The 14,897-nt window shown below is 36.7% G+C and overlaps 1 protein-coding gene across 2 annotated transcripts in view; it reads right to left on the reverse strand.

Annotated features, from left to right (window-relative positions):
- Positions 1 to 3,013: 3,013 nt before the first annotated feature.
- ZBBX (zinc finger B-box domain containing) overlaps positions 3,014 to 14,897 on the reverse strand; it is a 61,179-nt gene continuing 49,295 nt past the window's right edge. For both annotated transcript variants that reach the window (XM_070753582.1, XM_070753581.1), the window contains exons 17-20: positions 14,199 to 14,351; positions 12,448 to 12,693; positions 9,185 to 9,305; positions 3,014 to 4,777 (exon numbers count right to left, since the gene is read on the reverse strand). In XM_070753582.1, coding sequence (XP_070609683.1) covers positions 4,705 to 4,777; positions 9,185 to 9,305; positions 12,448 to 12,693; positions 14,199 to 14,351 — 593 coding nt within the window. In that variant the 3' untranslated portion in view covers positions 3,014 to 4,704. The remainder of the gene's footprint in view (positions 4,778 to 9,184; positions 9,306 to 12,447; positions 12,694 to 14,198; positions 14,352 to 14,897) is intronic.

Genomic DNA, 14,897 nt, shown 5'->3' on the forward strand with positions numbered 1-14,897 from the left:
TAAAAAATTCCAATACTGTTGGAAGCAAAATATTGACTCTGTACACTGCTTACAGAGTACTGTAAAGTCCTATGAAGTGGTATATAGATCTATTGCTATTAAGGTTGCTGCTCTAGTGCCTTCTTTGAATGCAGTGTTGAAATCAAGGAAACATTTGGAATTAGATAATTATGTTCCAGATATTTTGGCTATAAATTCAAGAATTCCAGAAGTACAAATTCAATATAAGAGGTGGGTTTGGAGAAAGATAATCTAAACAGAATGCAGCTGCGCGAGCGGTCACGGGCCTACCCAGACATGCCTATATCTCTCCAACACTGCGCAGTCTGCACTGGCCGCAAATTGGTTTCTGGACTCAATTCAAAGTTATGACATATAAAGCCCTACATGGCATGGGACCAAATTACTTACGGGACCGCCTCCTACCATATGAATCCCATGCGACCGGTTAGGTCCCACAAGTTCTCCAGGTCCTGTCAACTACACAGTGTCGCTTGGCGGGACCCAGGGAAAGAGCCTTCTCTGTGGGGGCCCTAGCCCCCTGGAATCAGCTCCCCCCTAAGATTCATACTGCCCCCACCCTTCTTGCTTTTTGTAAGAGTCTAAAGACTCATCTATGCCACCAGGCTTGGGGTCATTAGGCGCTGCCCCCTGGCCGATTAATGTATGGTGGGTTTGTTGGCTGAATGGATATGTGTGCATTTTAATCTTTTTCTGGTTTTTAGGTTTAACTCTTAACTTTAATTAATTGGATTTCAATATACATTTTCTTTTTATATGCTGTGAGCCATCCTGAGTCCTCAGGGAGGGGCGGCATATAAATCTGATAGGTAGATAGATAGATAGATAGATAGATAGATGGATGGATGGATGGATGGATGGATGGATGGATGGATGGATGGATGGATGGATAAATAAATGAATGAATAATAAACATGCACTCTTCACCTTCACACCTTGTGTGATATGGTATTTCCCATCAGGATCTAATAATCTTCTTATCCCTGATATTGTTCAAATGCTAATAATGTGGTATAACTGTATTTAGGAAACTAACAATATATGCCTACTTATCTGACAAATGATCAGTGCTAAGCAAGACTAGGAAATATGGTATAAAATAAGGCTGAGGTACTAGGTAACCTTTCAAAGCAAACAATTGAGTAGGCACTGAGGAACTGATTGAAACAAGCATTAAGACCAGACCAACAATAAAAAGTGTTATCTTAAAATATATTTGAAACTGAAGCCAAGCAAGGGAACTAGAGACATGCTGGATAACTCAATGAAAATAACAACTCAGTATGTTATAGCTGTAAAAATAAGTGAATTTCATGAAAGGAGTTATTAGAGAAGGAATAAAAATAAACTGCCAATATAGTAATGCAGTTATATAAATATGTGGTGTAAAATCAGATGGGGAATTAATTTCACAACAGCTACTGTAAAACTGAAAAATAGGCTGCAAAAGGAGTAAATTTAATTGTTGTTGTTGTTAGTTGCAAAGTCATGTCTGACCCATTGCGATCCCCATGGACAATATTTCTCCGGGCCTTCCTGTCCAGCATTCTCTGGAGTCCATTTAAACTCACACAGACTGCTTTGGTGATTCCATCCAGCCATCTCATTCTCTGCCGTCTCCTTATTCTTTTGCCTTGAATCTTTCCCAGCATTAGGCTCTTCTACACTGAGAAACTTAGAGGACTGCAATAATTACTTAGACTCTTAGAGGATAGTTATTTTGCAAGTTTGAATATTTGGGACTTTTTGATTCAGAGGGAAGAATAAGGAAAGAAATATCTTTATTGTTGTAAAAAAAAGTCTTATTCTCCTTCCTTGTATTAGAATGTGAAGCTATTAAAGTAAAATATGGGAAAAACATGGGGCCAATATTTGTTTTTCTCAGTATAACACATAGATACTTTATTAAATTCACTGCCATCCTATATGACGAGGACCATGAATTTAAATATCCATATTTATTTTATTTTATTTATTCATTTGTCCAATACACAAATACATAGGAAGAAAATAGACATGTGGTAATATATATAAGGGTAAAAGTGAACTTAGAGGAGAGGATATATGAAAGGAAGAGAATATATATCATAGGTGAAAGAAAGGAAAGACAATTGGACAGGGGACGAAAGGCACACCAGTGCACTTATGTACGCCCCTTACTGGCCTCTTAGGAACCTGGAGAGGTCAATCGTAGAGAGTCTAAGGGAGAAATGTTGGGGGTTAGGGGTTGACACAATCGAGTCCGGTAATGAGTTCCACGCTTCGATAACTCGATTGTTGAAATCATATTTTTTACAGTCAAGTTTGGAGCGGTTCGTATTAAGTTTTAATCTGTTGCGTGCTCTTGTGTTGTTGCGGTTGAAGCTTAAGTAGTCATTGACCGGTAGGATGTTGCAGCATATGATCCTGTGGGCAATACTCAAATCGTGTTTTAGGCACCATAGTTCTAGGCTTTCTAGGCCCAGGATTGTTAGTCTATTTTCGTAGGATATTCTTTTTCGAGTGGAGGACATATCTATGAGGACGTATCTATGGAATTAGACAAATTTAAGGAAAATTTGACTATTAATGTTTACTAAGTGGATATTTTGATAGCTGCATCTAACTACTAGAACCAATGGCAGTATGGCTTCCATACTCATTCTTACCATGTACGTAGCTGGATGGATGATTAACCTTATATCCTACACTAAGCTTCTAGTTTGCATCTGGCTGATTTTATAATACTAAATGCTACACTGCATAGGTCTTTGGCTGATGCACAAAGAAATTTCAAAGTGTTAAATTTCATTCTTAAAGTGTGCATAGGTCTGAGGAATGTTTCTATAAGGAGTGATAATAAATTTACAATGAAAGTGAAAAATTACAGTAAAGCCAAGAAAAGTAATCTGAGAAAGGTTAAAAAAAAAAAGAAACAGTTATTTCCTGTACCCATTTTACAAAGTAGTTGAGAATGTTATTTGTTCTCATTTAGGTTCTGTAAACGTTCTAATTGTGATAATAAAAGTTGCTTTTTATTGCAAGAGATAAACATTTGTCAATAGAAACTGCATGTCAGATTGTGTGACACCAATGATTAATTTCTTTAATGATCCATCTAAATGAAGTTAAGCTCTAATGAAAGGAATACAAGAAACCTGACAACAGTAAGAGAGTTGAAGTTAGTAGCATTCTAAATAGTACAGCAAAAAAACAACAATAAGAATTGTGTTGGTTAAAAACATTAAGCAGTTCCTAATTCTGTAGTAGGTATATAAAATCAGACCAGCAATTAATTTTTCACCTTTTCATCTGAATGGCATCATCAACAAAACCTGTTTAAACAACCAACATGCAATTTAAGACACAGTGGAGGTCTTATTTAACTTATTGCGTGAAGGTCTTGAAATAACACAAATTACAACTTAGAGGTGAGAGAAAGAGTAATACACTTAAAAAAAAGATTTGGAAGTTAGAATGTGGGGAGAGTGTAGAGTTGATAAAGAAGGCTTGTTAATAGGCTACATCTTTACAAATTCACATTTAAAATTCTATAAATTTGTAAAAAATGTAGAAGGTGCAGCTCCTAAATACATATGTACATGTAGAACTGTGTAGGTTTGTTATTCTCTCATTTCACTAGTGGAAATCCTCAGCAAAGTCTAGCTTCAGTAATTATAAAAAAGTAATTACAACTGAAACCCACACAACTGTTGACCAACTACTTATTAGCATACCAGTAGCCTACACATAGTGTGTAAATGCTAACCTTATCTGAAAATAAAAATCCACTTGCAAGCAGACTACTATCTCTTTGTAGTTTATGACTTAATAACCTTGGAGAGGGGCGGTGTATAAATCCAATAAATAAATAAAAAATAAATATTGTATTACTTCCCAAATACTGTAGCAAAATGTAGGTGTTGTCAGGATTCCAAATAATTGACTCACATCAAGCAAAACTCTAAGGCAAGCAAATACCTCGAAGAATTGGATATATCATATTGGCATAGAGCTGGTGAAAACAACTCTAAAGTCTCCAGATGTTTTCACCAAAATAAAAGTTCCAAAGTTCTCAAAACAATTTAGGCAATTGACAACTGACTCATATTTATGCTGTTGCTGTCATGTGATCACCTTTTGTGAACTTCTGTGAGAACCGGCTGTGATTTCGAGAATAGCTGTTGGGTGTTGATGGACACTGCCGTGTTACCCAAAATGTCAAAATGTGATACCTTTGACTCATGTGTCCGAGGTTCACCATCACTGTCCTAGATTCTGCCACTGTCTCCAGAACATGCAGAACAATGGCAAATCCTGAACCTAAGAGAAGTATTCATAATGTCCTTTCCTTTGTGGATATCCAGATAAGCTACAATCATTCGTCAAGATGTGTACTAGTTAACTGTTGGAGGACCTGGTCACTCACCCTTAAATTGAGTTTTGAAGAACTAGAAAGTTTTAAAAGCAACATTTCTGAATGAAGCTGACTCCTTGCTTCATTGGTACACATAAGGCAAATGTAAATTAAAATTTCTTACAGAAAAAGACAGGAAGAAACTATATTGTTCTTCATTTATCTTTTAGTATCAATGTGCATTTAATTTATTTATTTACTTCCTTTAGTTCATACTTGGGACAAGTATTTTGGATTGATTAGAAGGCTGAAACAGATGATCATATGAGGTTGGATTCTTTTTTTTTTCATTGCAATTCTATCACCTGTTGTCTGTCCATCTTGTCATCTTCATCATCTGTATAATGTTCATCATAGAGACTAAAAAATAAAGAAGAAATTATATTTTTTCTAAATAGGTGAATATTTTCTGTTGGCACTTATGTAGGAACACTTGGATCTTACCAAGAAAACCTGAAATATTGCCATTGGAAAAACATGTGGCCAACACTATGTATAAAGTTCAGCAGGCAGCAGGACTAGCAAATGATCTATGCTCTTTGAATGGTAGCTCAGATCCAACTATATTATATTACAATTCTGTGAATTGTAAAACAGATAAAGCTACAAATAGTCCTCCATGCACAACAACAATTGAGTTCCAATTCCACTGCTAAGTGAGACAGTTGTTAAGTAAGCTTTGCCCCATTTTACGACCCTTCTTGCCACAATTGTTAAGTGACTCACTGAAGCAACATGTTTGTTAAGTGAATCTAAATTTCCATTGACTTTCCTTGTCAGAAGGTTGAAAAATATGATCAAATGACCCCCTCCCCCCACTGCAACCGAATGGGTCCCAGCAACCGGTTAGGATCCACAGAGTTGGCCTTCTCCAGGTCCCAGCAACTAGACAATGTTGCTTGGTGGGACCTAGGGGAAGAGCCTTCTCTGTGGGGGCCATGGCCTTCTGGAATCAGCTCCCCCCAGAGATTAGTACTGCCCCCACCCTCCTCATCTTCCGTAAAAGTTTAAAGATTCATCTATGCCGCCAGGCTTGGCGCCATTAGACTGTAGCCCCCTGGACGATGAATGATATGTATGTTGTTGTGAGTGGAAAATATTGATTTTTAATATAATGGGGACTTTAGATAAGTGGGTTTTATATCAATTGGATTTAAGATTTGTATTGTATTGTTCTTTTTATATGTTGTAAACTGCCCCAAGTCCCTGGAGAGGGTGGCATATAAATCAAATCAATCAATCAATCAATCAATCAATCAATCAATCAACAAACCATCATAAATACATGACAGTTGCCAAGCAACTAAGCTTTGATCACGTGACTATGGGGATGCTGCAACAGTCTTAAGCATAAAGCACAGTCATATGTCTTTTAGTGCCATTGTTAACTTCAAACAGTCACTATATGAATAGTTGTAAATCAAGGATATTCTGTTACTGTTTTTTTCCCCTTAAAGTTCAAAATAGCACATGCAGACGGGGATGAAATTATAAGGATGGGAGCCGCAATGAACAAGAGAATCAGGTTACAGCTGCCTCAAGACTTAGGCATTCCCAATCAAATTGACTGTTTCACTGAATCCCCAAGTTAACAGAAAATGGTATGAACATAGTATGTTAAACTTTTACTATGTGTATTCTGTTGTGTACAGATTTACAATAAAGACACTGAAGAGGGCAAACATTTAGTCATCTTTCCAGTTGTACTTATATACTACAAACCTAAACATAAAGCCAGCAAAAGTGATTGACTCATTTGGCCTGCTGTACAATTAACCAGTTGAAGAAAATTCCACATGCCTCCTTTCAATAACCAGACTGCCAGATCAGCATGAAGGCAATTTGCTCTCATAAAACAGAAGGTATAAAAAAAAGAAAATATCCAAATGCTTTCATCTAGCAAATTAAATCTTGAACAAATAAAATGGTTACTTCATAAAATCATAGAATCAAGACCTATTGAAGTCAAAGCAAGATCTGGAACACCAAATATCTCCTAGAACTAGTCAAAAACCGATTGGTTTAATATTACGGGATTTTTAAAAAAGAATACCTAGAAATCATTGCAAATAACAAGCTGAAAGGCTCAGTTGACATCAGAGTAGTTGCCCAATGTCCACAATACCGTGTGGCTTACATTATTAGTGGTTTGCCCAGTATAGTTTTCTTTGCATTTACTTCATCTAAAGCAGTGGTGGTCAAACTCGCGACCTGTGGACTGGATGTGTCACGCTCTGGCCAGGTCCACTCCCATTTTAGCAAAGGAGGGAAAAGCAGCACTACATCACGTTACAACATGATGACATGAGTTTGACTCCCCTGATCTAAACTATGTATCATCTTTCGGCTGTGGCGAGGAGGGCGTTTGCCCGGGTTCGCTTGGTGCACCAGTTGCGGCCCTATTTGGACAGGGAATCATTGCTCACAGTCACTCATGCCCTCATCACCTCGAGGTTCGATTACTGCAATGCTCTCTACATGGGGCTACCTTTGAAAAGTGTTCGGAAACTCCAGATTGTGCAGAACGCGGCCGCGAGAGCCATCGTGGGGCTTCCCAGATTCGCCCACGTATCTACAACACTCCGTGGCCTGCATTGGCTGCCGATCAATTTCCGGTCACAATTCAAAGTGTTGGTTATGACCTTTAAAGCCCTACATGGCATTGGACCAGAGTACCTCCGGAACCGCCTGCTACCGCATGAATCCCAGTGGCCGATAAGGTCCCACAGAGTTGGCCTTCTCTGGGTTCCGTCGACTAAACAATATCGTCTGGCGGTCCCCAGGGGAAGAGCCTTCTCTGTGGCGGCCCTGGCCCTCTGGAATCAACTCCCCCTGGAGATTAGAACTGCTCCTACCCTCCTTGTCTTCCGTAAACTACTTAAGACCCACCTATACCGCCAGGCATGGGAGATTTGAGACATCTTTCCCCCAGGCTCATTATAATTTATATTTGGTATGTATGTGCTGTTTGGTTTTTTAATTATGATAGGGTTTTTAGTTATTTTTAATATTAGATTTGTGCCATTATCATATTGTTTTTATCGTTGTTGTGAGCCGCCCCGAGTCTTCGGAGAGGGGCGGCATACAAATCTAATAAATTGAATTGAATTGAATGTAAAAGAAAATCTTGCAAAGCTTTAAATATTTTGGATTTATGAAATGACAATTGAGCTGTTCAGTCACAAGCCCACAAGATACATCTGGAAAAAAAGAGATCACAGGTAGTCCTCCGAGTTATAATAATTCACTTATTGGACCATCTGAAGTTACCATTCGAATTTAGGGTACTGAAAAAAAAGACTTATAACTTAAATGATCATGACACAGCATCCCCGTGGTCACGTGAATTACAAGCGTGCTACTAATTTAACAACTACAGTAATTCGCTCAACGAATGTGGGAAGAAAAGAAAAGTAAAATGGGGCAAAACTCACTCAATACATTTCTGACTTAGCAATATAAATTTTGTGCTTGATTGTGGTTGTAGGTCGAGGACTATCTGTTCAGCATTTAAGAAGAAAAAAAGTCTCACCTGCCATTAAGTATAGGTTAGATATTATTATTATTATTATTATTATTATTATTATTATTAATAATAATAATAATAATAATTAGATTTGTATGCCGCCCCTCTCCGAAGACTCGGGGCGGCTCACAACAATGGTAAAAACAATATTATAATGGCATAATGTAGATAAGAGGCAACTTAGGCCACAGAAGCAATGGAGGTCTAACAAACATTTGAGAAGGGACCTTCCCTTGTTTCTTGAATGGTAAATTCATACAACAAATGTAATATTAATTTTCACAGTTGGTGTTTCTTGCCTGGACTATTTCTAAGGGCTTAGTTATTTTGGGGGGTTGTGCGGTAGCCAGTGGAACAGGAAATATTCCCACAGACTAGCATTCCTTCTTAAAACAGCCCTATGCCTTAATTTAATCAACATAAAATGTAATATGCCAACCTTGCTGTATTTTGGGAGCATCTTCCAATTCTCTTGATTTAGGTTCTGAATTTTTGTACATAGATCTTGCCACCAATGGCCTGATTGTATATCATCACTGACCTCTCTATTTCCCATTTTTTTAAAAAATCAAATAAACTTTAAATGACATTTATAAAACCTGAAAAAGAGATTTCGGCAGGAGTATGAAACAATACCATCCAGCCACTGAAAAGTCAAAATTTAAGGGGCTTTTTAATTTTGAGGCAATGAACAAAGAACTAAGAAATTTAAGATAGTTGCTGGATCTTCAGAAAGTTATGGGGTGTTATTACTAGGCAAATAGCCAGTAAAAGCAGCTTCGGACTTTCATGAAGATGTAAGATTGACCTTAAAACCATAAGAAGTTCCGATGAGATCCTGGTGGAAGAGGCCAAACTAGATAACATAGGGAGGGAGTAGGAGAAAAAATCGGGGGGAGAGGCGGAATCCTTGCAGACTTCTAACTTGAGGAAAAGTGCTATTATGATTAGAAACAGAGAAAATCTAATGCTTTCAAACCATTTATAATTAAACATGTTTCAAATGAGCTAATAATTGGGAAGCAAATTATATTAGCAAACAATTAGGGAAAACACATTAAGCTACACGAAGGCACCATTTTTCTAACCATCACGAAGACCTGCATTGTTTACAAAAAATTATTCAAAGAACTGCAAGGAATATTTTACATAAGAATATGGCCTTCATTCAAAAAACCAAGGGATTTTGAGATGTACAGAGAAGTGTCCTCAAAGCTTAATAAACGTCAGGATTAACTAACCTTTCAGCATCACCTTGACTACAGTCTTTTTGTTCATAGTTGTTATGCAAATCCCGAGATGTGATTTTTGAATGTCTGTTGAAGTCTCCAGAGTTAAAACCATTGAGATTTTCCCAGGAATCTGAAATGTCCAATATACAAATATATACCGGTATATATATATATATATATAAAGTACATGCAATGGAAATTCTTAGAAGCATGAAATATTTACAAAGCATATGGAAAAATAACCAGTTCTGATGATGTTTATCTTACATACAAAACATATTATATTCTTGCTCAAAATATTGCTGAAACCTCTTTAGTGTAATATAGATATGTACTTATTTAGTTGACTCTGCTATAAACTTATGGAACTATCCACACCGGACTGCTATACTCTTCTGGTAGCACTAGCATTAATAAGTAAAAAGAAAACATATCATGTCATATCTAGACTGCAGAAAATACGATTTCAGCAATAGAGTGATCAACGCCTGGAATTCACTACCTGATTCTGTTGTTTCTTCCCCTAACCCCAAAATTGTCAACCTTAGATTGTCTACAGTTGACCTCTCCCCCTTTCTAAGACATCTGTAAGGGGCGTGCACCATTGTGCCTACTGTCCCTGTTCTACTGTCCTATTGTCTTTTTTTATCATGACGTTCTATGTTATGTTTATATAAACTACTATCTTATACTTGATTGACAAATAAATATATAAATAAAAATAAATATCACACATGGTTTCTACCAAAGGATTCTATCATTTTACATTCTCTCAGTCTGCCATATTAATTAACAGGGAAGTTGATTAAGTTGGAAAAGTTGTTGTACTATTGGCAAGGGTTGCATATTCTGAAGGCAATCCTTGGAGATGCACCCCAAACTTGAAGCAAGATAGTCTATTTCTTTTGATTAAGACATTGACAATGTTGTAGACAAATGCATTGCTCAAAACATCATGTCTTAAGATTTACAATTCTACTGCAAAATTATAATCTAAATTATGTACGTACTTGTAACATTTATTGTTACAGGGCCTGTAACAGCAGTTAAGATGCTCGGCTTGTCGACTAGAAGGTTGGCAGCTTGAGACCCAAGTACCACATGATGGGATGAGATCACATAGAAACATAGAAGACTGACGGCAGAAAAAGACCTCATGGTCCATCTAGTCTGCCCTTATACTATTTCCTGTATTTTATCTTAGGATGGATATATGTTTATCCCAGGCATGTTTAAATTCAGTTACTGTGGATTTACCAACCAAGTTTGTTCCAAGGATCTACTACTCTTTCAGTGAAATAATATTTTCTCACGTTGCTTTTGATCTTTCCCCCAACTAACTTCAGATTGTGTCCCCTTGTTCTTGTGTTCACTTTCCTATTAAAAACACTTCCCTCCTGAACCTTATTTAACCCTTTAACATATTTAAATGTTTCGATCATGTCCCCCCTTTTCCTTCTGTCCTCCAAACTATACAGATTGAGTTCATTAAGTCTTTCCTGATACGTTTTATGCTTAAGACCTTCCACCATTTTTGTAGTCGGTCTTTGGACCCGTTCAATTTTGTCAATATCTTTTTGTAGGTGAGGTCTCCAGTACTGAACACAGTATTCCAAATGTGGTCTCACCAGCGCTCTATATAAGGGGATCACAATCTCCCTCTTCCTGCTTGTTATACTTCTAGCTATGCAACCAAGCATCCTACTTGCTTTTCCTACTGCCCGACCACACTGCTCACCCATTTTGAGACTGTCAGAAATCACTACCCCCAAATTCTTCTCTTCTGAAGTTTTTGTCCCAGCTCCTGACAACCAAGCAGTTCAAAAGCATGCCAATGCAAGTAGTTAAAAGGTACCAATTTGGTAGGAAGGTAACAGCGTTCCATGAACCTAAACATATAGTCAGGCCAGCGACCTGCCCACAGAAGCATCTTTGGACAATGCTGGTTTCCTTGGCTAGCAAATGAAGATGAACACCATTCCCTAGAGTCAGACATGACTGGACAGGGGAAACTTTCCCTTTTACTTTTTTTAACATTTATTTATTTGTTTGTTTGTTTGTTTGTTTGTTTATTTAGTCCAATACACAATGAAGGTTATAGAGGATATACCCGTAGTAAAATATATCAGAGAGAGAATAGAAGAGATATAGGAATAAAATACAAGAATAAGGATATAGGATATAGGAATAAGATATATCAATGAAAGAACAGAGAAAGAATATAGGAATACAAGAAAAGATATAGGAGATATAGGAGAAACAATAGGACAGGGGACGGAAGGCACACTAGTGCACTTATGCTCGCCCCTTACTGACCTCTTAGTTTATAGTTTGACTTCCTAATAAACCATATTTCTGTTTGCTGAAAGCAATTCATGCAGCAAAGATGAACCAAAAGCTAAACAATGAATTATTTATTTATGCATATTATGTAAATATGCTTGCTGATCCATCCTTATTCACTTCTTTCTACTCCGACTCATTCATTAAGCCCAAACTTGGCTTACTGCTCCCTGCTCCTCTCAAACTTTGACAAGCAGCATTCGCATAGATGATTTCTTCTGCTCTTCAATATACTTATGGTTCTTCAATATACTTATTCTAGACAGATAGCTTGAGTTCTATTTCCTAGTCCACCTACGTGGAAGGAAATGAGACTCAACATATCATCGTCTAACCCATTAAAAAATCTACTATGTTAGCCAATCCTTCTAATACCCAAACATCCATAAATGGCTTTCCAATGCAACATTTTTACTTTAAAACCACTTTTCTTCTTTTAAAACAAAAAAGAGAAAATGATCCCTAGGATAAATTCATTCAAACTGAACTATAATTCGATCAATAAACTTTGTATTTATATTCAAAGGAACATTCCAAGTATTAGAAAAAGACACTGTAGAGCAGTGTTTCCCAACCTTAGCATCTTGAAGATATCTGGACTTCAATTCCCAGAATTCCCCAGCCAGCGAATGCTGGCTGGGGAATTCTGGGAGTTGAAGTCCAGATATCTTCAAGATGCCAAGGTTGGGAAACACTGCTGTAGAGGAATGCTACAGCTTGACCACTTATTCACGTCTCTCCTTCTTTAGTCAATAATAGGGCAAAAGAAATAAAACTGCAAACTTTTCCATTTTCTGGCCATTTCATTGTGAGTAATCCCAATTTTTTTAAAAAAATAACACACATAAAAATATACACCGTACAACGATACTTAAGCCATCAAAATTACATTGTTTTGCCAAGCAACTCTGATGAACTGGTACAATTACCTGAAATAGTCTTTAATTCATGGTCTAAATCTGTTAGGGTTTGTTGACTGGTGTAATATTCTAAAGAAGGATCATCATTTTCAGTGACATCAATGCCTGAAATTTCAGAAATTTCAGAAGCAGCTTGAGATAAAGGTCGTGGACTTAAGTGTTTGGATCCTGTCTCAATGACTGAAGATGGGCGAGGGGGGTGTTTAACAATTTGGCGAACGGGAATATTTGCAGATAAAGGTCTTGAGGTCTTATCTGAAACCAAAAAAAAAGGAGAGAAATATATCTGTTTTGAGCATTGCATTGAGAGTTCTAGTATGTGTGGGAGTAGTAAAGTATCATATTGTGGATCATGATTGTTTAAGGCATTGTTTCTTAATCTGGCAGCTTGAAGATGTGAAGGAGTCCGCACATCTTCAAGGAGACAAATACTGATTTAAAGTAATAATAAACGCAGTGAAAAATTATGATTTCTTACTGTACAGTATAATTTTTTTTCTTCCATGATAACATTTCAACTATAATTGATATTAGAAAATGTACATAGGGTGTGATTGTTTTAATGTGGATTGTATTTTTATTCCCTTTTTTATTTTCCAGTCTTCCTTCAACAGAAGTCAATCTAAATTCTGTAGCTATAATAATAACAAAGTTGGAAAGGACCTTGCAGATCTTCTTGGAGTGGTTATCCAGGATCTTCTTAAAAAATTCCAATGGTGGACCAGTCACAATTTCTGTTCCGATTAATTGTTCTGACTGTCAGGAAATTTCTCCTTAGTTCTAAGGTGCTTCTCTCCTTGTTTATTTTCTACCCATTACTTCTTGTCCTACCCTCAGGTGCTTTGGAGAATAGGCTGACTCCTTCTTCTTTGTGGCAACCACTGAGATATTGTAACACTGCTATCATGTCTCCCCTAGTCCTTCTTTTCATTAAACTAGACATACCCAGTTCCTGCAACCGTTCTTCATATGTTTAAGTCTCCAGTCCCCTAATCATCTTTGTTGCTCTTTCCTGCACTTTCTAGAGTCTCAAAATCCTTTTTACATCGTGACAACCAAAATTGAATGCGGTATTCCAACTGTAGCCTTACCAAGGCATTATAACGTGGCATTAACAGTTATTAATCTATTATTTGAGCAATTTTAGTTATATTGCTTTTCTGCAAACTTTTACGAGTCTGCTAATACTACCCCTCTTCTTTCTGAAAGATTCTGTTTGCATGAAGATCAAAACCTTGAGATGGGTTTGCTATTAGTATACATTATTTTATCATTTCATAAGTCCTGAATAACAAAGAATGAAAAATATTGCTTCTTCTCCCAATTCACAAATGAGCTACTTGCTTATAGAGTAAGCCAGATAAATAAAACATTTATGAAAACCTAGTCTATACATGCTACATCAAGCAGAAGGCCAAAAAGGGGAATGAATATGCAGAAATGCAATTATGGAGATTAATATTACAGGATTTTTTTAAAAAAACAATGCAGCAGCAGTTCTATTACCAATAAAATAGTTTTTTGGGAAAATGATATATGACTGTCCATCATAGACGCAGTACATAAAAAATCTCAACTGGCAACTTTAATTCTTCACACTATATCTAACATCAGTCAATAAGTAAAACACTTAATAATGTACAATGCATTGAAATACATTGCAACTGATTATCATTTGCTGGTTACAGTATTGGGAAGGAATTATGCAGGGAGGTTAAATTACTGCTGTCAGTGCCCAATTAGTTTTGGAAAGAACTCACCAATGGATACGTTTGCCTGAGAAAGTCTAAAACGTGGAGTTTGCCTTCCCAGTCTACTTAATGGTCTACCAAGCTCACTGTTCATTATTTCTTGTACTACACATTCATCAGCACATTCCCCTAGACTCAAATGCCTTGTCCATTGCTCTGGTCCTGAAGATGAAAAAATACATCCAGTTAAGACAATCAGGCATTTTATATTTTAAAAAATATATACTGGTGAACAGCCATTACTTTAAATGCATGCAACATTAAGTAATTACTTAAATCTTCAACAACTCTCTCTGAGAACCTGAACATTATATTAAAATAATTATGTCTCTCTTTCTTCGTCTTGCAGTTTCAATAGCAACCTGATCCAGAGAAAATAAGCAGGTAAAGATTTTTCAATTTCTTACTTCCTAACCAACTGCTCTTAAAAGCATGCAAAAAGTAAACTTGTAGTCTATTTTGTGAGAAAGCAAAGACGGGAAACTTATGTACCAAACAATAGGGGGAAAAAGAGTTAGAAGATCAAGCTTGCATTAATTAAATTGTTCATCTGGATCTTCAACTTGATGAATTGGTAGCAGCCAGTTTAAATTGGCAAGGGCAAATTTTAATAAAACAAACTATTAAAGGCAATGTCTTGATTCAGGCTAATTTCCTTTATGTAATAAACACTGAAAAAAGGAAAAGTGAGAGGCATCATAGGCTTAT

The sequence above is a fragment of the Erythrolamprus reginae genome, chromosome 5, assembly GCF_031021105.1.
Source record: "Erythrolamprus reginae isolate rEryReg1 chromosome 5, rEryReg1.hap1, whole genome shotgun sequence".
NCBI classification, from domain to species: domain Eukaryota; kingdom Metazoa; phylum Chordata; class Lepidosauria; order Squamata; family Dipsadidae; genus Erythrolamprus; species Erythrolamprus reginae.